This window comes from Gavialis gangeticus, unplaced genomic scaffold (assembly GCF_001723915.1).
Source record: "Gavialis gangeticus isolate Ggan-Ray unplaced genomic scaffold, GavGan_comp1, whole genome shotgun sequence".
NCBI lineage: Eukaryota > Metazoa > Chordata > Crocodylia > Gavialidae > Gavialis > Gavialis gangeticus.
The window spans coordinates 98,031,587-98,056,838 of record NW_017729025.1 but is presented as its reverse complement, the minus strand read 5'-3'; the positions used below and the strand labels follow the sequence as shown (position 1 = coordinate 98,056,838).

At 43.9% G+C, this 25,252-nt stretch overlaps 1 protein-coding gene across 5 annotated transcripts in view; it reads left to right on the top strand.

Moving 5' to 3' along the window:
- The window catches only part of CUNH11orf49 (chromosome unknown C11orf49 homolog), a 174,388-nt gene that overhangs the window by 14,153 nt on the left and 134,983 nt on the right, over window positions 1-25,252 (top strand). For 3 of the 5 annotated variants that reach the window (XR_002097724.1, XM_019519282.1, XM_019519278.1), the window contains exon 2: window positions 12,021-12,123. Coding sequence is in view for 4 of the 5 variants with exons in the window: in XM_019519282.1 (XP_019374827.1) it covers window positions 12,021-12,123 (103 nt within the window). In the remaining variant the exon portion in view is untranslated. Of the gene's footprint in view, window positions 1-4,231; window positions 4,292-9,683; window positions 9,792-12,020; window positions 12,124-25,252 lie in introns of those variants that run through there. The other 2 variants (XM_019519279.1, XM_019519280.1) reach the window with 2 other exon arrangements.

Genomic DNA, 25,252 nt, shown 5'->3' with positions numbered 1-25,252 from the left:
GAACTGCAGTTGTGCAAAGTGCTTCCTAATGGCCAGGGCTTCACCTTCCTTCTGCAAACTCATGGGGAGTATTTGGTGGGGTGGGCAGAGATAAGGGGGAACTGTTTTCTTTAAAGAAAATGTTTTTTTGTTTTTTTACACTAACACTTTAGAGCAGGGGTTTTGAGTGCAGTTTTCAAGGAGTACCTTCCAGTGGAGGGCCACCACTCTGGGTTTCAATTCAGTATGTTTGCAAGAGGGAAACTGGACTTCATGTATGGTGCACTCAGACTAACAAATTGCTGCACAGTAAGTGCACAGGACTTGCCATTTGACTTTTTAAATCTCTTTCTGTTTAATAAAGTAATGTAAAGAATGATTGTGGGGCATTGGGGCTCCATTGGAAGGCTGCATGTGGGTTGTATGTTGTACATCCACAGCCTAGAGACCTCAAACAAGATTAGAGGGCGCTATACATACTTACAAAATGTAGTCCCTGCCCAAAAAAGCTTACAGTCCAAACTGAAAAGACAGATAAAGAGTTTGAGAAAGGAAGTACTATCTCTGCTTCCTGGATGGGGAAATAAAGCGTGGAGGGTGACTTGCTCAGTCTGTGGGCAAGCTAAGACTTGAACTGGCATCTCCTGAGCCCTAATCTGTTGTCTTCATCACAAAGCCATCATTCAACTCAAAAGCTAGGTACAGACATTCAAAAAGCCCAGGGTGGAGTCAATCCAAGTTGCATGGTTTTCTGTAAGCAGCATAGCTTAGATTGGTAGTGAACAGAACACACATTCGCCCTTTGGTGGGGGACGAATCTTAGACTGAGATCCACCATTTTAAACCAGCTTGTGTGTGCTGGACTTCTGTTCTATTATGAGTATAGACCTGTTTTCTATCACTTATAGCGGTAAAAGTGTGTAATGTCTGTACCTGGCCAAAGAGCTGCTGGTATACTAAAGGAGTCTTTTTAAAGGTGTTATGAAAACCCTGATTAAAGCTATTAGTCTGGTGTCCAGATGGATGGGCCAGACTCCAGTGTTTTTTAAAATGAGAGAGACATGTACATTTCCATGAGCAGTTGCCTTTTACTACCTTTTTTGCCCTGTTTTTTAGTCATCTTCCTTTTATGCTGGAGTTTTGGAGTGTAAAAAGAGCTGCTGCATTACAGTTTGGATCTGAATAGGTAGGGGAGGAGCAGATTTCAAGTAAGAGCTACTGTTTAGGAAAGCTTATGCACCTCTGATTTAAATAGTTTATAAGGTGCCTACCTTGCTTTCCATGTTTGAAATAAGAAACACTGCATTCTTATGATGTAATCAACTGGGCAGAGAACTCCTTTTACAATGTTGTTAACATTCTGTGTAAACTAATTCAGATAAAGATGGAAGGAACAAGAAGTAATAGCCAAATATCAGGGGCTATCTTTGTGGACATATGGCTATCAGCTTGTATGTATTTACATACCCTATTAAGCCGATGTGGCAGTTTGGCCCAGAGGTTTTGAAAAGGTCAAAAATGATCCGTGGGGGCAGATTTCTTTTTCCCACCAGTCAGGCCTCGGAAAAGGAGAAGGCTTGCCCTGCTCACCCAGGGACTAGGTAGGGATACTGGACATGAGAGCAGACTCACCTCTCATGTCCTACCAGCCACCTGGAGGGGGATAAAAGGAGCAGCACACCTACCCACAGGGAAGAGAGGACAATGAGGAATGAAGGGAGAAGAGTCCCAAAGAGCCGGTGAGAGCTGGCCAGTGGGGCCATGTGGTTGCCCCAGAAGAGCCCTGTAGCCTGGGAGCCACAGGAGGTGGCTCGGCTGAGGATCATAGCTGCAGTCTCAGGCTCTAGCTGCTCAATGCGCAGAAGCGGTGCGCAGCAGAGTCCCAAAGTCCTGAGCTGCAGGTGGCAGCTTGGGCATCCGACCCCCGGCAGGGAGGCCAGGAGCTCAGCATGCAGAGGCAGCATGCAGCAGGGACCAAAGCCCCAAGCCACAGGTAGCAGCTTGGGTTTTCCGACCCCCACCACAGCGTGAGGCTGGGCAGCTCAGCGTACAGATGGCACGTGGAGGATTACAGAGGGACGAGAGCCTGGAGCCACAGGCAACAGTCCAGGCATTGATAGCTCAGTGCTAGAGTTCTCGTCTGCCACGTAGGAGACCTGCGTTTGATCCCTAGCTAAGGCACCAGAGGGTGAGTTGCCAGGGAGAGGGAATCCCCACTGGGTAGAAGGGTTTTCCTCATCTCTTTTCCCTGCCCCCTGCCATCCCTCCAGGGTGCCTGCACCTCATGTTTTGTGAACCTGCGCCTCATATTTTGTGAAACCCTGCGCCTCAAGCTTGTTGTCGATTTGCCTGTACTAGATGTATATGTGTATCTTACCTTTGCTGAATCCCCTCTCACTCTCCTGCGCCGATTGCCCTCCCCACATGTGTCCTGTCTTAACCTGGTCCTTTTCCTATTAAACCTGTTAAGTTACAACTGGTCTTGGCTCTACTCTATAGTGGAAAGGAGGGAAGTGGCTACCCCTCCCACAGTGTACTAGCACTTGCTAAATCCCTTCAATGGCAGAGTGGTAGTACCAGCTGGGTTACACCAATAAAAGAGCCATTTTGGCTGATGGCTTTTAATAAAGTAAAATGAGAAATCTTTTTCTCTCCTTACCACCAAACAAAAAGGCAGTTCCAAGTCTCTGCACTTTTGGGTGCTATTACAAGCCTGTTAGCTTTTTTGCTTCTTGCACTACTTCAGGAATTCAGGAGCAGACCAAGGCAAAAACACCCAAATATTAAATTATTCTTCTTTATTAGAGAAATACTTGTGTTTTTTTTAATGCAGCTGTCATGTTAATATTTAAATGTATTTCGGCCTCTGCGTTTCAATTCGTCGCCCCTTTTTCCTCAGTAGAATGAACAGTATGACTCTCAGCAGAATGAACAATACCCCCTGGGTCAGTGGGTCCAAGTAACTGCTGTCTAAGAAAGGAGCTGCCGGTTGGACAGCCTTAATTTAGGGAACACAATCAGATTCGTGCAGTTAACTCGTACATCTGTATGGGTGCAGAGAGATATTGCCCTTGTGCGCCATAAACATTTTTATGTCAGCACAAGTTGTGAGCAAACAGATGTCTGAGCCTCTATTCTGCTCCAAGTGCCAAAAATATTGCCACCACCAAAGGTAGTCACAGTTTGTGATGCCTTAAATAGGAGGATACTTTCTTGCTTATTGTGCACAATGGGAATTTCCCTGAACAGGGCTCCTTTGGGGCTTGTATCAGGTGGTCGTGACCCAACCCGGGGCATGTCTCTGGAAGCAGGAGAACCTGTATGGGGGTTCCCCTGTCTGCAGATGTGCGCTGTGGGAATATCCTGCAGAAGATTCCAGTGGCACATGTAGCTTTGCCACTGGACCCTGACTCATGCTCTTCTTGCAGATGCTGACTTGGGGCATGATACCTGGGGTCACTGTCCCACAGGATTGGACTGCTGAAGCTCCAGGAGCAGCAGGGACCCAACCCTTCAAGACAATGACTCTGGGTCTACATCTGTCTGTAGATGCCAGTGAGGTGGATAAGCTGTGCCGGAACATATCCCAGTACAGCTGATCCCATTTCAAAGAAGACTTCTATTTATAGCCTATGAAAAAATACTTACCAGTACATTTTATTGTTACTTGTAACACCTCAAGTTATTTTGAAAGAAGTTAAAGGGTTGGGGGGAAGATCTCAATTTTCTCTCCATTTATTTACTTCACTACTTATTTCAGTTCGTTTTCTGTAGATTTAGTTGTACTGTTTCCTCTGTATGATTAATTGTTTTTCCTTTTGTTAGTACTAATATTTTTAATGCAGTGAAATAGAAGAAAATTTTTGACTATGAAAATACAGATGACTGGATTTCATTTTGAATATGCCCTTTTTAAAAACAGTCATACCACCTTGAGTTAGGTCAGGTAGGCTTGGCAATTCATTCTGTCTAGATTTATATAATATGGGGTACTAATGAGAGAGTTCTACTACAGTACATTGATCCATGGTCTTAATTGGTGCTTTCAGTATAATTGGTGACTGGTTATGATACCCAGTCTTTCATTTTTTGCACATTCAATGTACAATGTGGGCAGGTTCTTCACAAGTTTTAAACCACAGTTTCTACTGCCAGCCCTTTGCAGTTCTTGTTCTTCAAAGCAAAAACAGTCATTCTTGTCAAACCATGCAGTAATTTTTGTGTTGTTAACAGACATGTTTCCTGTGTCTAGTTTGAGAGGATCAACTTCCTGTGAAGTATAAGGGGTTAATTTACCCACTGGGGCTCAATAGTAGGTATAGTAATATTTATCTTGATCTCCCTCCTTGCTTTTTTTCGTGGCGGATAGTAGGTGGGTGGCCTTCAGTGAATAACTTTTCAAGGGCTTGGGCCAGCATTGGTACTTTGACATTACAAGGTTGTAGTGGCAATGAAGGCTTGCCACGGCCAGCAGCCATCTTACAAGCACTTAGAAGGTGGTCTGCTGAGAAGCATTGGACTCTATACTGAGAGGACACTGAGGTCAGCCTGTGTGCAGTCTGGCATAGATTATGCTGTGCTCTGTGATCATGGTGCTGGCTTAGTGTAGAAGTGCTTGTTTTCAGTAGTGTTTAAGATTAAGAAATGTTTTGTTGCCTGATTTAGATTGTTTTTTGTCCCAAGTGGTTTTGAAGTCCTGAGTATTAAAAATACTTTGCTGTTGGATTGGTAACCGTTCGACACATGTCACGAAGCAGCAGTACATACTTTGCATTGTAATGTTATCTGTGGTATGACCTGCTGAGCTAACACTGTCACACTGTGGGAGCTCTGTTCCTCAATAAAAATAGTAAATGCTATTGATGTTAACAGAAAATTACACTGTTCAATCTTTTAGCTCTCACCAAACTATAGGTCATCCTTTGGTTTGACTTTTTGTCATGTCTGTCTGCTCAGACTGCTCCTTAATGATGGCTGAAGTGATTTGAGAGAGAGGTTAATCAGAAGTTAGGCAGAAGACGGGGTAGAGATGCATTTTATAGACTAAATCAGTCATGCAGAAGCTTTTGTAAGTCTTAGCTCACTTCATCAGATGCTTCATCACAGTGTCTGATAAAGTGAGCCTGGGCTTGCAAAAATGTATGCATCACTGATTTAGTTTGTAAAGTGCATCTCTACCCTGCTTTCTGCATGATTTAAAATGAATTCTTGAAAGAGTTTTAAAGCTACCACTGCAGAAATAGTTCTGTCCAAGTATTCTGTATTTCCAGGGCTTTGTTCTGTGTTGAGAAGTGGTGTTTATATGAACGCATGATCTTTTTTCCTTAGTTTGCTAGCTTTCATTGCTCAGTGGTTCTGCTATCTAACAGTGTAATAGAGCTGTTGTTTTATACTTAAAGTTTGTCCAAAATTGTGGTTTATCGAAGTATTCCTTCCTATCTAAATAAACCCTATCAGTTTCTTTTTTGACTATTCATCCTTTTCCAGTTAAACTAAGTACCGCCAAAATAAGGTGCAGTTAATTCTAACATTATCCAGCTCCTGATAAATTCACTGAGTTCCTGTTTCCAATTATCTGATTCTTTGCTTTACATTTTTGTACAGGTTTCCTTCACCAACCACAGTTTCGAGTCTCCACGTTTAATATTCTATATACCATTTTGGCTACCACGGTATATAGTCTTGAGTAACCACCATTTTCCGTGGCCATGCATCAGCCCGCCATCTGCCATTTTCCCCATAAGCCGTTTGTCTTGCCAACCATGGGAACTTTCAGGAACTTAACCCCAGTGGTTGGTGAGGGAAACCTGTATTTTCAACTCTTCTGCTAATGAGGTAAAAATGAGCAAAGATGAGTTTTATGTGGGAGGTCATAATGTTGGCTGTGGGTAGTTCCATGTTTAGTTAGTCCAGGATTTGACTGATAAAAGGAGAAGTAGACGAGGGAGTTCTTGGCACCCTACATTGGTAAGTAAATGGACTTCTGTGTTTTGAGCTATCCCTTACCTATTTATTCCTGCCACGCTCTTTCCTCTCCTTCCACAGCTTTTCAAAGGCACTGCAATCCTGACATTCAGCATCTGCTGATATTTTAGGTGGTTCACCAGCACATCTCAGTTCTGTTATGCAACATTTCCTGATAGGAAATGCATTGGTATCCTGATTTCAATTTTCCTTCTTTAATTTCCATTTAAACCCACTGCAGGGAGTTAACATAGTATTAAGATTGCATGGTTAGCATGTGAATTTCCAGAATTTTTTTTTAAATGCACTTAAGGGTTACATTGACCATGTAGTCTGGGGTAGATACTTTAACTCAATGTTTAAAATACTACTTAAATGACCTTGATTCCACTATACCCTGAGCATCTTTTATACAGAATACATCGTGTGTGCAGTGTGGCCTCATGAAAGTGATGGGGATTCTTTTGAATTTCTGACATTCATTTAAGCTCTCAGTTGTGCTGTTTCACAAATATTTTTTTGGTATTTCTTATCCTTTTATTTCAAGTATGAAAATACATTTTGAAATATTGGTAACACTCTCCACAAAACTTGCTATCATTGGCTTCTACCAAAAACCCATCAAAATTAGACCTCTGAGTGTTTTTGAGAGAGATTTGTATATTTTGTCCAAGCAGACCAAGGTGACCAGGTGCAGTTATGGCTAAATAGATCTAGCTCAGTTTGTTGCACAATATGTAATGGAAAACAAATCATTATAGGTTAAAATCTACAGCAGAGTGGAGATCAGAACTAACACCTTTTATAATGTTTCAAATTAAGTCTTGCCTTGTATCTGAATGCCTAGCTGAACTATGTCTGTAATTTGGTTTTGATATGCTCAAGTTCAGCAGCCTTTGTTAACTGTCACTGGGTGCATCTACATCTGCCCTTATGGCAGCGTGATACACTCCAGCACAGTTTCCACCAGAGTCAACTGATTCTGAGTGCAGCGTCTTCACGTGTGTCCAGGACTGCAGCAGTTTGAGCTGGAGCGGAGCAGCCCTGGGTTGTCAGGGAGCCTGGGGGTTTAGCCTTGGGCTCTGAGTGATGACAGAGGGGCTGGCTGAGGCACAAGGGTGCTAAAGTGTGGGACTAGGCAGCAAACAGCCCCAGCACTTTAGCACCCTCATGCCCCAGCCAGCTCCTGTCACCATCTACATGTGTGTTTCAGTGCATGAAATTACTCTGTATTTACTCTGTAATTACTCTGCCATAGGATAGTACTGTCTCCAACAATACTATCCTAGGGCAGAGTTAATTAATTTACTCTGCCCTAATACTGGCATAAATGTAGATGGTGATGTTTTACTGTTGAGCTAATTAGTCAATCCTTGCAGCAAAGCACACTTGTAGGTGCACCCACTTTGTTGCTATCCAAAGGACATTAAATGCTAAGGTTCACTGTTGGCCCCTGTAACATACATAAGGATTAAATATCTGATAGCACTGGTGCCAGTTCACGTTTGGTATATAAAAGCATTTCCTTTCAAAGGAAGCAGAAAGGTGTAAACTGCTCTAGTTCTTGAGTCTGGGAGAGCAATATTACACATGTGCTGACTGTGTGACACTTTCACATTAATACACAGTTGTTAATGGTTTCAGTAAGAGTCTTTGGGAAAAGCTGTCAGCTTTACATCTACACTTTGACTGTTTCACACTTGGATCCGGAAGACCCTAGTATTAAATTGCCTTATCCATCATATTTTCTTTTTCTACCAAAGCTTCTCAGCAGCATAGCAACCTAACAGTGCACAGCAACAGCTGGCACAAGTCATGGACATTGGAAGCTACTTTTGGCTGACTAGGATCTTAGGAAGGGATTGAACAGGTTCTGGTCATACTAACCATCAAATCTGTATGGGGAATCTGAGTTGCACAGCTCTGACTTGAGTACAGGTACTTTGGAATATGTCTGGGAATGATGTCCTGCCATAACTTCCCTCTCCCTGATGCTCTTTGTTGATCCTTGCCAAAGTGGTGCATTTCTAGTTTAATATTAGGCCTTAATTTACTTTCTCTTTGTTAAGAGGGCTCTTAAGTTCAGTTAGCAGAACACACAAGAAGGTAGATTCCCAAAAAGAGTGGGTTTGCAGCCATTCCAGACACTGTCCCAAGTAAAGAAATGTAGGTTCTAAATAACAAACACAATCCAGAGCACATATGATAGAAAATCTTGAAAGAGGAAGGATGAGAGCCCTCTATACACACAATGACTGGTATAACCAGAAAACTCTCTTCCTGGTTGTCCGGGATCAGACATATGATGTAACATAGTTTGGTTTCAGGGAGGAATTTAGGGAATGGCTCACATTGCCCAGCACTGTCATCTGGGAGCCCCATCTGACTGTGCTTGGCTGGAAGGAAGGTTGCTGAGAGCGATGAAGGGAAAAATAGGGAAAGTTCTTCACAGAATTGCAGTTGTAGGGGGCTCCCAAGTGTTTTTTTCCCCAAACGGCTTGTGTGATTCCTTGTAACAGAGAGCTGTAACCACCTAGTATATCTTTTGTAGAAAAGCTGCTTGGTGTTAGAATTCTAGCAGGAAGGAAGGAAGGAGGGCAGAGTCTTGGTAGCAAGTTAGCTTAGTCTTGTCTTGACTGAGCACTGAAACAAGGGATCTGTTGTCAGCTTGTTGCCTGATTGGTTAAATTATTTTTCCTCTTTGCTTCTGTGTGCTGTTGTGTCCTGTCCCCCAACCCCAATCTCTGTAGAAGGGGGATAATGCAAAGTCCCTGCCACAACAATTGTTATGTAATCAACTCTGTGCTTCAACATTGTTCTAAGGATCTGTGTACTTTCATGTAAAATATGTCCAGCTCTAGCAGGTTGGTTGGCGGAAGCTTGCAGCAACCTGCACACTCCCAGATGCAAGAGACTTCAGGTTGGCAGGGACTACAGTCCAGCTGAAGGCAGTTGGCACTGATTGTAGGCGGACTAGGAGAAGTGGACTGCTGCAGAGGATAATTAACTGGCCCACAGGAAGCTAAAAGGCACCTGGGAAAAGGAGAACAGAGTGACACAGAGAGAGAGAGAGGTATTAAACTAGCTGCAGGGGAAGAACCATGTCAGGGTACTCTCACTGGGTCCAGCAAAAAACCCATGGGCTGCAAGGCAGGGAGCAGAATCACCAAGACCAGGAGATGGGAACTAGTGAAAGAAAGAAGGGAGACTTCACTGAGGACACAGCATGAAGCCAGGAGCTCAGTGTCAGGGTTGGGGAAGAGATCCCAGGACTGAGTCCCATCCCCTTCACCCTCTTTATGAATTGTGTTTAGGGACCATTTGAGATAGTAATAACTCCAAACCCACTAACCAGCCTGTAGAGAGAACCTCAAAGAGAAAGTCAAACATGAGCAGAGAGTATACCAATGCAGAGCTGCCTACTTGAGGTTTTAAAGAAGCTGAAACAACCCAGGAGATGTGAGCTCACTGGCTCACCTTGCACATATTCCTATGAACTCTGCAATCTTATGTTTATAGGAACTCCTCATTTCCCAAACTGGATAGTTCAACATTTTTACCTGGGAATTCACGATTTTGCTACTTCTGGACATCTGGCATTTTGTTTTGTGTCCGTGCTGCAGACCTACCTGCAAATTGCATCTTGCTCTTCAGCTTCCCCCCACAAGAGGGAGTAAATTAGACTATGGTGCTTGCAGTTTCTCTTGTTCAATGAAACTGAGGAGCTTGAGTTGAAGTCTGGTTTTCAGCCATAAAGTGGTGGGAACTAGGAGCACAGGCTGGTGAGTTGGGCTACCCGGAGGGTAGTACAATGGCTGAGGACCCAAGGAGATGAATTTCTCAATTAGGTAAGAAGTTCTAAAACCTAAGTCCTCCTGCCCACTTTTTTGGCATATGTGAGGGAATGTTCTGTGGTGGAACGTTTGGACAGCATCTTGCATGCCACACCATTAGGAAACCGTAGTAAAAATATCTTCTTCAAAAGGATGATATTATATAAGCGACTTTTCAAACGTGATCTTCATGTAGCTGTGTGCTTTTTTGTAGAATAGCTTGAAATAACTTTGATTCAGAACTTAGGGGTTGCTGCCGCAGCTTTTGGGGGTGCTTGCTATTATAGAAGTGGGTCCCATGGAATACAGTGAGCCTAACTATACTTACCTGTCTCATGAGGTTTTGGGAAGAGGTCAAGTGTAATAAAATGTTTGTTATTTGAGGATCTGGGCCATGTTGTAATGGAGAAACATCTTATTCCCAGCAAGGCTGTTGATTACAGTTGGGCAAAGTTTTCTGTGATATAGGAAGAGGAGAGGATTTTTTGCTAGTGTGTGCTTTGGCTTGGTTGTTGCATGGGAGGCTGGCTTCTGGTCCTGCATGGGATGCATAATGAAGAGAAAGGGAGCATGGGATAAAAGTCTTTTACTCAGTTGCTGTTGTCTTAAGAGTATGACTGGGCTGTACGACTCATTCTTCCCTCAGGGGACACAGGTGCGCAGAAGTGTTTTTTTTCTTTAATCACTCACATCAATTAAACCTATTCCTTTGCGTTAAAATAATTAAATAAAGCTACGCCCTGCATCTTTTATTGCCAGTTAATATCTTTGAACCTTTGGCTCACCATTTTGCTCTCTGCTGCAAGGTATTTTCCAGGGTGTGCTTAACTTGTTTTGCCATTGTTTCTCTCTGGGCAGAGAAATCTGTTGATAGCAATCAGTGCTCGTGTGAACTTTCAACCACTGTACCCAGTGGGGATAATTTTCTCCAGGCCTCTCCTGAAGTCCAGTTGCCCCACACCAAGACGAAAGGGGTTTCCATGCCGGGTATCAACTATGGGTGGGGTAGATTTGAGGCTTGTCCGGTTGTTAATTGCACATAACGCTGTTGAACACCGAGGTGGATCTGAGCCTGGTTAGCTTGCTGGTGAGGCCAGGGTATGATGCTGTTGAGACTGGAGCAAGCTGGCAAGGAGCTTTGCCTTCCCTGCCCTGAAGGTATTTTCCTGTTCTTTTTCAGGACACGATGTTACTTGCAATGGTTCTGTAACAGACGTGTTTTGGGATGGAGGCGTGTGTGTTGGGAACAAGGCTAGTGCAGGGTTGGGAAGGATTCTTCTGGGTCCGTTGTGGCTTGTTTTCTGATCATTGAACTCTTGGATTTGGAAACTCTCTGTTGCTTGCTAGTGAGATCATCAGCCCAGGCTGGTCTTTGCTGCTCTGAGTCAGTTCTTAGCCATCCTTGGAGCCTCACAGGCAGATCTGTCATTTCCCCTCTGGTATTTGCTTCAGTTGTGCTGTCCCTGCCCTCTGTGGAAAGAGTGAGATGGTTAACATATTGTTGCTGTATTGCTGTTCCTGCTCAAACTTGTATTACAGATGGATAGCATTTTTGGTGAGGTAATGACTGACCAAATTCCTAGGGCCTCTTTGTGCCCTGCTTTGCTGAGCATTTGGGTTTAACTTGTCAAGTAGTAGAGATGTCTTAGCCACTTTGCAACCAACCAATGTGAGAACGTCTTGTTGGTGCTTTCAGGGGGATAAAGTGCTTTGATTTGCATCTTTGAGGGAAAAAAATCTATATCCATTATCATTTAAAGCAGTGTACACATACCTTGGGTAGGTGGAGGGGGAGGAAACCTTGCAAAGCCCTGTAGTATCTGTACCAACCAAGAACCTATCAATATGGCACTGAGGATCTGCAGGGAAGGCTGTTACAGCACAGAACAGAGACAAGAAATACATGGCTCAGTCCTAAACAGCCCTATTGACTATTTCACTATACATAGTTTTAAGGCACAGTTCTGCAGCCTTCCTTTGCGTCCTTCTCAAAATCTAGAGAGGAAAAAGAAGAGTCACCAATCCATAAGTGATTAACTTTGTTTGGCCAGGGGAAGGAAGCAGGATTTAGGTCAGACATTTCACCACCCATATTTGGCAAAATGAAAACCTCTGCTTTTCTTCTCTATGGGAAGCAAATGTTGACTGGCTAGGGCAAGGATATACATGAATAGCTTGGTCTGGCTCTGGGCTTTGCAAGGCCCCTTGTATTCTAATTTCTCTCTTATTCTCTTTTGTTTGCAGCTCAGAGACATGTCCTCACGTACATGGAGGATGCAGTGAGCCAGCTACTAGAGAACAGAGAAGATATTAGTCAGTATGGCATTGCCAGATTCTTCACTGAATAGTAAGTACATCAGAATGCTGCCAATAGGGCCAGCCCAGAGGAGGCTCTTGGAACAAGCAGAGTACAAGGGGGAATGAAACTGAAAACATGCTGATTATTTTGGATTTCAGTAGGTGAGCCAAGGGCTGCCTAAGCACATTTTAGAGATGAAGACATTTATGCAGTTCAGCTCCTTGTTGCAAGAACTTGCATGGGGTAAACAATAGGGACAACAACACAATCAAAAGATATCTATAGGACTAAATCCTGCTTACTTTTTTCTTTAATGGTCAAATTCAAACTTGATTTAAAAGTGGGTCAGTGCCTACTGGCTCCACCCTCAGTTGTGTGCTAGCTTTGTTTTAAAAGTGAATTTGGCCCTGGGAAGGTGCCTGCATCTATCTGCATGCCTGTTACCATATCCTTACATGTCATCTGCTCTGACATCTTCTTTTTCTCTAGAATCTGTGTAAATTTCTCTTTTAAACAATATGTGATCCTCCCTTCTCCCCTCACCTCCGCCTCTGATACAAATAGTGCTAATGGCTGAAAAGATATGAGGGAAAATACGTGCTGATACTAACTTAACCCAGCCACTGCACAGTTTGAGACTTGAACTCACTGATGCATAACATTTAAAAACCTTTCAGGTGTTCATGTTGAATTTCTTTCTTGATACTGAGAATGTGCATCAAGCAATTGAACCAAGCATACGTTTTGTCACCTTTTTTTTAAGCCTATCTGACAGTCTCTGCTTGCTTGCTTCTTCATGTTAACTTTTTCCTGGGTCATGTCAAAGCAGACAGCTTCATGCTCCATTCCCTGGATTATAGTGTTGGAGGAGGAGCTTGACACACTGGAGTAGGCTCCATCCCAAAGGAATGTGTTTTTTCATTTAAGTTCACTTGGAGACTGGACAAGCACCTGGTTTGCTAAGCTGAGTGACAGCTGACTGAACTGCCTATTGTAACTTCTTATTCCCAAATAGCCACGGGGATCTCATGAAAATTTCTAGGCATGCATACAGCCTGTCCACAATTTTCATGGGACAGAATCAGTTCAGCTCTTTCCTTTTGCACAGTAAAAGCAGGAGCAGCACTCAGCTGATGTTCTGAAAGTAAACTGGCTTGGGAGAAGGAAGACTGTATTTTGATAATTTTTAGAGTGGCTGTTAATGAGCAGCTAGGCTCCTTCCAGTGGTGCCAAACAGGCAAGATGTTATATGGCCTTCTGGCCTGTCTGGCTGTGGATGGACCTGCATTTGTAGTGCAGCATCACTTTGAAGTGCTACAGAGAAGTAGCATTGTGAGGCATGAACCAATGTACAGCACCCAGTGGCTGGTGCACTATAAAGTTGCTGTGAAGGCATTCAGTGGCATGCTCTTCAGCTCTGCAGGACTGCTTACCCCTCTTTTCCACCTTTGGGCTAGGGGAGGGGGGAGTAGAGCACTGTGAGATGCTGGGGGACCAAGAGATCCCCCTGTAACACTACAATGCACTGGATATACATGATGTGGCGCTACAAAATATAGGACTACAGAGAAGTTTCCATTTCATCCAGGAACATTTTTGTAGTCATCGAGGGGGTGCAGATATGTCAGAATGCTATAAATGTAAATCTATCCATTGCCTTTGTAAAGTAGCCTTCGTAAGTACACTTGATGGGATGACTCTGGTTCCCTGTGACACCTCATCTCTCAGGTTCCCATTAGTGTCCTTGCTAATGTGCTTTCATTTTATTCTCATACTCTGAATTATCCATGTTGGTGTTTAATGTTGGCCCAGCTGTTCTTTTTGTTTTGTATCTTCTTATAAAGTTCCTTTGTTTGCACTGAATGCTGTTTCCAGACCCCAGAGTCATTATATATGGCTCAGCATAGTGCAAATGGAGATCAACTCTGTTCTGAGGAAGTCCCAGGAACCCAGCCTGGGAAGAGAAAGAGCTGGAGCCAGGCCAAAACCCTGCATTTCATGAGCATTCAGTTTTCAAGCGTAACATTTATTCTATAGTAAGGTTGTTGTATAAACTGTCTTTTCAAAACTGTTCCCCAATAATGTAAATGTGTGTGGCTTATTATCATGCCTTCTGATGTTGACTGGTAGAAGTTTGGTGCTAGCTGAATTTTGATTGGTTATATAGCAGCTGCAGAAAAACCTCCCTCTGTAGGTCAAATTTAGTGTCAGTTTAGAAACCTGATTTTAAAAGCTAATTGATTTGGACAGTATCTGTTCTGATTCCATTAAAGCCTTGTGGAGCTGGTCACTCAGACTTGTGCTAGTAGTTCCAATATTATACTGATGCCCAGCGATATTTGCCTTCACCTACTGTTGCTAAACTTCTCTATTCAGGAGGAACCTGGGTTTCTGTAAACACATCATTGTCCAATTAATTCAGTCTAGGCCTCCATCTGATCCACCATCCTGTCTCTGACAAGACTGGATGCATCAGATAAAAGACAGAAAGAGCACAAAGTGGATTATATAGAATGACCAGCCCATGAGGAAGTTTCTTCCTAATCCTTATAATCTCCTAATCAAATTATCCTCTTAAGTATGAGGATTTATATCCCTTATAGTAAGGGTGATACCTTTGCATAACTACAGATGACCTCATTATCCTTATAAAGGTCCAGTTTTCTTTGGAACCTAGTAGACTTCCTGCATAACTGATACTTGGTAGTACTGAATGCCACAGATTATAAATACAGTTACTTCTAATAAATTGATAATCTGTGATTACTGTATACTTAAAGTGCCTCATCCAGCCACACTATACATAAAATAAATACAAACATAAGAAATCCATTAAAGATCATCCCCTAAAAATTCAGGAAAACTACCTGTGGTAGACCTAAATGCAAGATTAAAGTGACAAAAAGATGTTGTAGGAGGTATAAATGTGGAATCAAAATAGCAAATGCTGAAGATACTCATGGAAAGGTTTTATCAAGGTTTTTTGATATTATAGAAGAGAAAATGAGCTGCCTAGAGAGAAGGACTCAGGCCTTTGGAAAATGTCCAAGGAGTTATGGTGGGATCCATGACAGGGGGCTGGTACCAGAGCCAGTGAACCCTCAGAAACAAAGGAAAGCCAGGAGCTTTTGTTTGTGTCTTGAACCTCATCCTTCGTCTTCTGATTATGTCTGGCCCTTGTTCCTCTGCCATATGGGGAATGTGTTTGGGGCTTAAGAATCAGGCAAAATAATGAAACAGTTTGCAGGAAGCATTAGGAGCTTTAGCATTGTAGAGAACAAACTTTAATGGTGCTCAGTCTGTACTGATTCTATAACAGAATACAAAATTGTGCCTTCTACATGTTTTTTGATATTTTGGGGCATGGGTGACTGGTGTCTCCTGACTCTGGGAGTCCCCCAGTGGCCAATCGCCGACCCCGGAAGTGTTGCTGGCAAAACTGGCACTTCTCGGGGGCGGGGGGGTGGCACTGGCGAGCCCTCTCCACTCCCTGGCCAGCAAGGGCCAATCTCAGAGGGATATGCGCCCTCCCATGCCATCCCTACGCATCACCTATGTTTTGGGATTAAAGTCATAATCTAGATGAGTTAGATTAGTACATGATGGTGGTCATGAAGGAGAAGCTGCTCTGGAGAGCTTTTTTTTTTTTTTTTTTTGGCTGGCAATAGCTCACGTAGTTCCTCTGTTGGGTGATGGTGGGTGTTTAATGGCCAGCTGAAAGTCTCTTATTTGCAAACGGACAGCAAGCAGTACAAATCTGAGGCACTGGCCTTTCTGCTAGAAGACAGTTAGCTATGCGGTATTGTCAAAAACAAAACAAAGCTACTCAGCCCAAATAAGAATGTGTCTGGCAGTGGGAAGGGACATATTTTAATTGTCTGCCTCTTATCTGCAGACCTGACCTTGTCTTTGAATGTCAGTTAAACAAAGGATGTTGATGTTTGTTTGTTTGTTATTTAACCTTAGAAACATCATCCCACTTTATGGGTAGCCCAAGAAGGCATGTTACTTACAACCTGATGATATAGCTGTGTGTCCTGAACATGCTGCAATGATGAAGGCCCAGGCCAGGATATTACAGGAGCATAATGAGAACAAATGAAGGTGCAGCCTGTGCAACTGAAACATCTGGGAAAGGCTGTACCATGTCTGATTCACAGATGTCATGCTGAGCCTTCTAAACATCCTCATCAACTTTCAACAGGCCCCCTCAATAAGCAAGTACTCAAAAGAAGAGAGAGTACCTCTGATCCCTACCCAGGAACCAGGCTTTGTTTTAGCAGTGGTGAATATGAGGAAGCTCTGACATGTGCAGATGGCACTATTGTCCAGGCACCTCTCTAGAACAGATCTGGTTATCGCCCACTTTCAAATGTGTACCTTTGGGCCTTTTTAATCTTCTGATAATAAAAATGAGATGGTGTAAGAGTCCCTCTGCACCTACTCTTGAAACTAGTCTTAGATTGTAATTTTTTTTTTCATCCTGAGTCCTGTTGCCCAACTTCTCCTTTTCCCCTCCTGCTCCATTCCCACTTTGTGTAGGATGTTCTTGGTGTTGTCAAACAAATCTGCAACTGTTTTCCTTATAAGTAGTGAGTATAACATAGAATAGAAGTTATTGCAGTTCTTAGGTTGAGACAGACTGAGATCACATTTCCCTGAGGTCATGTTTCCACAACCCTCTTAAAAATGAGAGATGAAATCCAGAGGGGTTTATTGTTCATGTTCTGCAGAAGATGAAGTAATTACTAGGCATTGCTGCTGCTTTCTCTCTGGTAATTTTAAGTAGGACTTGTCATTGTCAGTGTCTCATGCCTAAGCCAGAATGCAGCAGACCATAGCTAGTGTCCCTGTACCAAAGCATTAATAGGATAAGTAGGTCTGAGAGCTATGACACTCTGGATCTAAAATTATGAAATATAGGAGTTTATTCCTTTAAAGTGAGGAATAACCTACCAGAAAGATAGGCCTAGAGATAAGTAGAACAGGAAACTTCCTGATATAGGAAAGTTACTCATTCTGATCCCCCGGCTCATCTGAGAACCACTTTCATTTTTATAGCACAGTTGGACAGTTCAAGAATTTATATATACATGATGAGCTCTGCCAAGCAAGTCGGCTTGCTTTTTAGCAGCTAAGTGTCCTGCGGCATAAAAAGAATTTGCCCTTCTCTCCCCAGTATTCTCCCAGTGTAGCTTTCTCTATGTGAAAGGTTTGGCAAGAGCTCCCTTTGGAACTTGTTGGAACCACTTAAAGCAAGACAGTCAAACTCAGATATAGGTGCTCACTTTTCTCAGCTATTAGGCTTCCCTTTTATCCTCCAGAGAGGGAGAGACTGAGCACAGTCATAAGACCAGCAGTATATCCAATATGTATGGTAAGAGGTAATGAGAAATATGGTAATATTTCTTCCTCTGCCTTTGAGTCTGTACATCTTTGTAGGAAGAGACCTGAGTTGGTATGACAGAGTTATGTGCAATATAGGATTTCCTTGTAGAACAGGACTTTCCAACCTTTTTTCAACATTCACTATATTTTATTGGAAGGGTACCCATGGGGCACTTCCCTTCTTCTTCACCATTGAGTAATTCTCTTTTGTTCTTATTAGTCCCTTACCCATTCACATTTGCCTAAAAAACTTTGTGCCAGCGACAGCAACTATCTACATGGATGTTGCAATACTGTATTTTAGTTGTTTTAGTACAGAGTAGTAACTGGAAGCCATATGACCAGCCAGTGCTATAAATACCACCAGCAAGTGTTCTGCAGGCCATGAGTAGTTTGGGAGTTATTTCTGTAGAGTAAGCAGCCTAACAGCACTATTGCCCACAGCAGAAGGTTGAGCTTCATCTCTCAGGAATACGTTTGAAAGGTAGCTGTAGTCTTTGAGGATATTTTTTCCCTCCCCTTCTTCCACAGTTTCATTTGTCCCAGTTGCATGGACATCTGCTTTCAATCTTGGGAGTTCCTTGAGGCTCCTGCTCCAATGTGCTGCTGACTATTATGGGAACAGGGATTGTGCACCCTTCTGCCAATTACTCCACAAATCTTTTAGTTTTAAGAGTGCTGCTCTGTCTCTCTTGGGACCAGTTCTGATTTTATAGATCTGCTGAACCGCTACTGGTATTTATTCATTAGAAATCCCAGAAATCTCTTCCCTGCTTTTGAATCTCCATGAAATGCAGATTCTCTTTTCTGAAAGCCTCCATGTAATTACAGGTTAATGCTGCATTACTTCTTCCAGTCTGACTTCTGTGCTGACATGTCTTAAAGAGACACGTTCCTCCTATACATTATTTATCACTTATTTCTTGATCTTTCCTGTAATGAAGGGAGCCAGGGCTCCCACTCTAATCATTCAGAAATAATATGCATAGTATCTTGATTCGCATTATCAAATCTCTTAAAGTTGTATGCTTGTTTCATTTCTGCTGGATGGTTATGTTGTAGCAAACACTTATCCTCTTGATAAAAAGGATTCCTCTTGCCTTTTGCAGTTGCAATATTTTCTGGGCTGCCTACCTATGCTTGGAACTTTTCCCTCTATCATCCTGCCAAGTATGTAGCACCTGCCTCATAACTGCAAAAAGTCCTGAAATATTAACCAACTGTGTTGTGCAGGAAGTTCTTATCTTCACTTTATATGTGACAAGCTAATGTGAATTGGAAGAGCAGGAGAGAAAATTTTTTCCTTTGTTCTTCTCCTAGGACTCCTTGTTTTCCATTGTCTTGCATTTCTGCATAGCAGTTAGCTGGGAGTGCACCCCTATCCCAGCTCCCTTGCATTTATTTTTGGATGTACCCGGACTTCCAGTGGGCTCTGTAAACTGATATCTATGGTAAGACCAGATAGGTTTATCTTTGGCCAGGCCCAGTTCAGAGTGCTTCTTCTGAAGGACACTGGTGTGCTCTTTGCTGACTGCTGGACAGACCCTTATCTAGTAATTGCTTCTACTACATGTTTCTGAATGTCTTTTAGATGTGAGGTATAGTTGATGCAGCCAGTCCACAGTACATGACAGAATGGCAGCACCCCAGCTCTGCACTACTGCTGCAGAACCATTTTACAGCTGATACTACTTGTTTTTTGAGGCTTTTGAGCTAGTTCTGATAGCTGATATTGTATCTCAAGGCTACTAGTGCCAAGTGCTTTGAGATCTTTGGGGGAGAAAGTGCTGCCCTAGTGCAGAGTTATATTAAGATGTTACAGAGGAAGACCCACCCTAAGTCTGGCTCCAGATGGGTAGGGCCAGCTTATTCAGCCCAGCCCTTGGGGCAAGTGGGTACCATAGTGCTAGCTGCACCAGAAATATCTGAGGGAGAAGGAATAGGGTCACAGGGGAAATTGCATCAATTGTTGTGCTGTCCTTTCATCATCCTTTTGGCTTGTTACTCTGTCCAAATTCTTCTTCAAATTTTGTCCTGTTGACCTGTCACAAGTCCATCTCTCCCTACCCATCTGCCACTCTCTCATGTATTGCTGTCCAGGTCCCTCTGGCTCTAACAGTCAGCCCAGCTTTGATTGTTCACTTCTTCCCTGATAAATATTTCTGACTGTTTCTAGATCACTAATTAACTAATGTTATCTGTAAGATACCACCCCTCACCCAAACCCTTCTTATAGACCACTTTTAATGGGATGCCTAGGATATACTAGTCAGCCACTGAGGACCAGGTTGAGTGGCAGCTGGGAACAACTGCCTTCATCCATTTACTTACAACAGGGAAAAAAAAACTGTTCAGGCTGAGTCATCAGTTGATATATGTCTCACAAATATAAGTTACCATATGATCTAATTTCTGTCACCCTTATGCTTTTCTTGTTCCCTACTGACCTGTTCTGTCCTGATAGACTGTAAACCAGGGGTGGGCAAAGTCTGGCCCACAGGCCGGACTGGGCCCGCAGGAGACTCCATTTCCCAGCAGCCACTGCCTGTGTTGCTGTGGCCAGTTTCTATGGAGACCCCAGCAGCAGCAGGGCCATGACCACAGGGGCCATGGTTTTCAAACTGGTTTATGAAACTTCTGTCCCAGACCCCTTCCTGGTTCAAATTAAATCATAGTCCCCTGGTATCCCAGGATGCTTTCCTGCTCTGGGCTGGGCTGTGCTATCTGCTCCAGCAGAGGAGGGTTGGGGGGGCAGGGTCTGCTTCCCCAGACAAACCCCAACTGGGATTTGGGCCAGGAAGGGGTGTTAAACCCATTTCCCCCCCGCAGCCCAGTACAGAGCTGCCCTGCAGCTTACTGCAACTGTGGACTACAAATCCCAGAGGCACGTGGAAGCAGGATGAGGAAGTGATGAGCAAACCTGGAGAGTCCTGCTGCTCTGATGTGGACTGGAAATCCTAGAGACCCGGGGGGCAGCAGGAAGAGGAAGCAAATACACAGCCCATGCTGCCTGCATGCCAGAGAGGCATGCTCTAGCACCTCCCTGGCTTCTGGCCTGAGCCACTGCAGGCACATGGCAGCATTTCCTGAATCAAAAGTGAATGTGTGTCCAGTTGTTTTTTCAGTTTAATCTGCGCGGCTTAGATTAACCTGTCAAGACTAAATTGTTTCAGCCTCGGGCTTTTTGACTGTCTGTGCTTAGCCTTCAGGGCTTCCTGTGCATTTGAGAGAACCTCCCACAGTAGAGCATCAGTCTTGGAGAAGGCTTGATTGTTACAGTAGAAATAATGGGGTTTTTTAAATTAATTTATTTTTTCAAATTACAATAATTGGAACTCTTTGGGGCTGTTTGACTGATCTCTGGGACTCTGAATAGGAAGCAGTGGAAACCACTAGAGCTGAAGACACTAACTGATGTTGACATTAGAAACATTCTTTTAAAACTTGGATCTGAATGATTTTTTCCAGGGGTTGAGACTCCCAGCTCTTTCCTGGATCTCTACATCTGGGTACCCAAAAGAAATGCTATCCTCATTCTCTCTTTCTCTTCTCTCGTTTCAGTGTTTGCAAAAGCAGGATTCACTCAGTTTCTCAAACACCCCTAAGGTCCCTACATCTCTTCTGCTCTAGTGAAGAAATGACAAGATGCTGCCAGGCTGCAGTGAGCCGTATGACAGATGTGAAGCTGCTTCTGTCACTGACCTGGCTGTGAAAAGACTGTTTCAGTTAGAAATCTCAGTTGGGGTAATGTGCTGCTGATTCCTGACAGATTTGTTGATGTGTTAGCTGGGAAGCCTAACTCCCTAGGGATTCTGGGAAAGAGTGCTGACTGACTGGCAAGAGCCTGCTGCTCCTTACACTCCAGTTATCAGTGGAAAGTGGCTGAAAACTTTCACCCTGGGACAAGGAGCTTCGCTCTTGGCCATGGCTCTGGTGCCAGGGCACTTTCAAATCTGAGCTTGTTTGTTTCTTCAGAGAATAGTAGAGAAGGAGTTGCAACTTTGTATTTGAGAGATCTTCCCAGAAAAATCAGTAGAAACAGTGCTACACTTGTAGTGAGACAGTTACATCAGGGCTAAAGCTTCTCTGAGGATACCAGTTTGTACAGTCTTACTTTAATGAGGCATGTGCAATAGACTTTCCCAGTCAAGAAGTCAGGGGAGGTTATTGTATCTTTGTCTTCCTTGCAGGTGGGACAACATATACTTACATCTAAACAGTTGCTTTCACTTTACCCCATCTGTGCCTATTGTATTTGCTTTGAAAACATTTTGTTTGAATGCAATTTTGTATGATGTTCACAGAAGGTGTATTTACATAGCTAAATTTCAGTTTGTGTAAACACAAAAAAATCAAATGCCCTAAGTCAGTCTTAGGCAGAGGAATTGGATTGCAAACATTTTAAAACACACTGGCAACTGGGGCCACTTCTTCCCACCCATTTGCAGATCTTACACCTGAACAAACATCTTGATGAATCCAAATATGTAACCATATGAAATTAAAAAAAAAATATCTTTAACTGGCAGTGTTAGATTGTAAAAGTGTCCCATGTAAATGTTAAGGCTAATTCTCTAAATCTTACTGTCTGTGGCCTCTCTCTTACTAACTTACCCGTATCTTCAAGGACAATGGCTGACCGGTGACAGATGGCATAGCATTTTCCCCCCACGCCTCATTTTTTAAGTCTTCCGTGCTATAAACATGTTGCTTCCTTTCAGCTGCAACTGTCAATATAGTAACGTCCTCTTCTGTCTCAGAATAAAAACAGGCCTGCCCTGCATAGATAAACCCGTGTCTCCAAATATTGACTTGATCTGCATCATTCTATGAGCATACTCTGCTATATACTTCCAAGGAGGCTTCCCACAACCTTGAATTATTATAGCCAGCTGTGACAGACATCTACCCCATGTACTCAGCGCCACAGCCCAGGTAGCCAGGCTGCAAGCAAAACACCATGCGGCTGGGGAACACACTCCTGGTTGGCTTGGAGATGGGAGACAGCGTGCTCAAAATAGACCTGAGAGCTGCGGCAGGGGTGGGATGCATCCGGGTGCCAGAAACGGAGCTGGACACCCTTCCCACTACTGGAAGAGGTCTGGCACCTCCCCAGATGGCTGGTGTGCCCAGGGGAGTAGCACACACGGTTTGTAAGGGAGATGACCAGGGAAAGCCCAGATGCACTCCTAATGGCTGATTGGAGGCTCACTCTGCTTCCTGGGAATTTGAAAAGCCTGAGTGAATGAAAGAGGGCTTCTTCACCTATGGAGGCCAGAAGACCGAAGGGGATGCCAGCCTGCCTGACTCAACTGATAAGCAGCTCAGCACAGACATAAGCCTGCTCACCACCACAAACGAAGAATCACCTAAGAACCTGCAAGTCAGGTGGGGCTGCGAGAGGGCAGCCCAGTGGGCCCTCTGGGTACCAAATAGGGGGGAACCCAGCAGAAGCTCCACAGACTCTGCATGCCCCACTAGTGCAGCTACAAACCCGGAGCATGCCGATGGGGGACTGGCAGAGCATTGGGCCCCATACAAGCCCAGTGTGGAGCTCCACAGGGCTGTGGCACACCTGGCCCAGTGGCCGGATGGGAAGAACTGATAGCAGAAAGCTGGTTCACTGTGAAGACAATTAAGCTAAAAAAAGGGAGAGAGCAAGGAGCGAATTGGGCACCCAATCCCCCACACTCAGAGGTGAGCACTTGCCCAGCCCACCACTCAGGCTGACCTCTTTTGGTTAAGTTGTTTTGGGATTTTCTGGGAGCAATAGGACAACAGCAAGAACCTGCATAGCCCCTTCTTTCTGAGTCCCAGCACGAAAGAAAGAAGCCCATGATCATGCCAAGGTGCTACCTGGATCCACTGTAACACCCAAATGGAAAGGGGTGGGGTGTAGGGAAGGAGGAGCCACACAGAAGACATGTCCTGGAGTTGCCCCTGAACCCCTAAAGGAACCACTGAGCACCACCTCTAGAGGTAAACCAGGGAACAAGTTCTGATGGGTGAATAGGCTTAGGTGCAACACAGCCCAACAGGGCAGGGTGGGCTGTTTTGCAGGCATGGGGCCATCACACAACACAGGAAACAGGGCCTCTAGTTAAGATTGTACAACCCTTGGTGTCTTTTTTTTTAGGTGACTATAACATTAGGTCAGTGGTTCCCAACCTTTTTTTGCCATGACCTGCTGCTGGGAGCAGAGTGAGGCGGCAGCAGCCTGGGGACGGGAGCTCCTGAAATGCGGCACGGCTCATCCTTTTTGTGTGGCGCCACCAGCATTGCCCCATGCAACCCGAGGTTGGGAACCTCTGCATTAGGTGAAACTACTGAGGTTGAAAATTTCCAAACTGTATTTGTGGGGTCGCTAGATATGGTGTGGTGGTTTTGTGTGTGATTTTTGTTTAATTCAGCTTGCAAAGCATGCAACTCTCTTCTTTCTGCTGGCAGATTTAGATAGATAAGTTGCTGTCGTCAACTAGTTTGTCCATTAGCTCATGTGATAGAAGCCTCAAGTGGTGTCAGTCATAGGGCCAAAAAAGACCCCTCATGGTGTCATCTAGTCCAGTGCTTCTCAAAGTGGTGGTCTGCGGACTGGTGTTGGTCCATGAGCCACCGGTCGCCGGTCTGCAGCGAGTTACCAGGAAGGAAAGAAATATTTGCCGGTCTGCAGCGAGTTGCCAGGAAAGAAGGAAATATATTTTCAGAAGCATAACATTGATATGTCCTAGCACCACAGTTTGTATGTTCCAACACTCCAGGTGACGTCACGTCGTGTGAGGTGAGGAAAGAGAAAGAAGCAGCCGGTTGTGCATTTGTGTAGCACTGTTACATGCAGTTGCTGCCACCGGCTGAACCGGGCATCGGTCCCTGGCCCACTGGAAAAAAAATTGCTGGTCTGCCACATCAGATACTTTGAGAAGCACTGATCTAGTCCCCTGCTCAAGGCAGGATCATCCCTGATAAAAACCATCCCAGTCAATTGTCTGTCTAACATACTCTTGGAAGTTTCCAAGGATGGAGGTTCCACAGTTTCTTTAGGTAGCCTATTCTAATGTCTGACCACCCTCATAAACAGTTCGTCCTAATGTCCAACCTAAATTTTCTCTGCTACAGCTTGAGACTATTGCTCCTATTTCTGTCCCCTATGGCTACAGAGAAAAGTCCATCTCCATTCCCTTGGTAATTACCCTTCATGCATCTGAAAACTGTTTTCATATCCTCCCTTCACTCCTCTTTTCTCCAGACTAAATAACTTTAGGTCTTGTTTTTTTTCCAGCCTTTCTTCATAAATCTCATCTCCCAGACCCCTGATCATTTTTGTGCTCTGCCCTGGACTCTTTCCAAACTGCACATCCTTTGTGAAGTGTATGACCCAAAACTGAGGTGAGGGCCAGGTGAAGCCTCACCAGCATGGAATAGAGTGGGAGAATCACTCCCCTTGATTTGCAAGTTACCAGTTAATACAACCTAGTATACTGTTGCAACAGGAACACACTGTTGGTTCATACTTAGCTTATGGTCCACTGTGACCTCTATGTCCTTTTCTGTAGTATTTATATATGCAATTAGACTATTCCAAGTGCAGGACTTCACACTTGTCCTTGCTGAATCTCATTTGGTTGATTGTGGACCATTTCTCCAGGCTATTCAGGTCATTCTGGATCCTAGGCCTATTCTCTGGAGTATGGGCAACTCCATCTAACTTTGTGTTATCCATGAATTTGCTAAGTGTACACTCGATCCCATCATCCAAATCATTAATGAAGATATTCAACACTACTAGACCTTG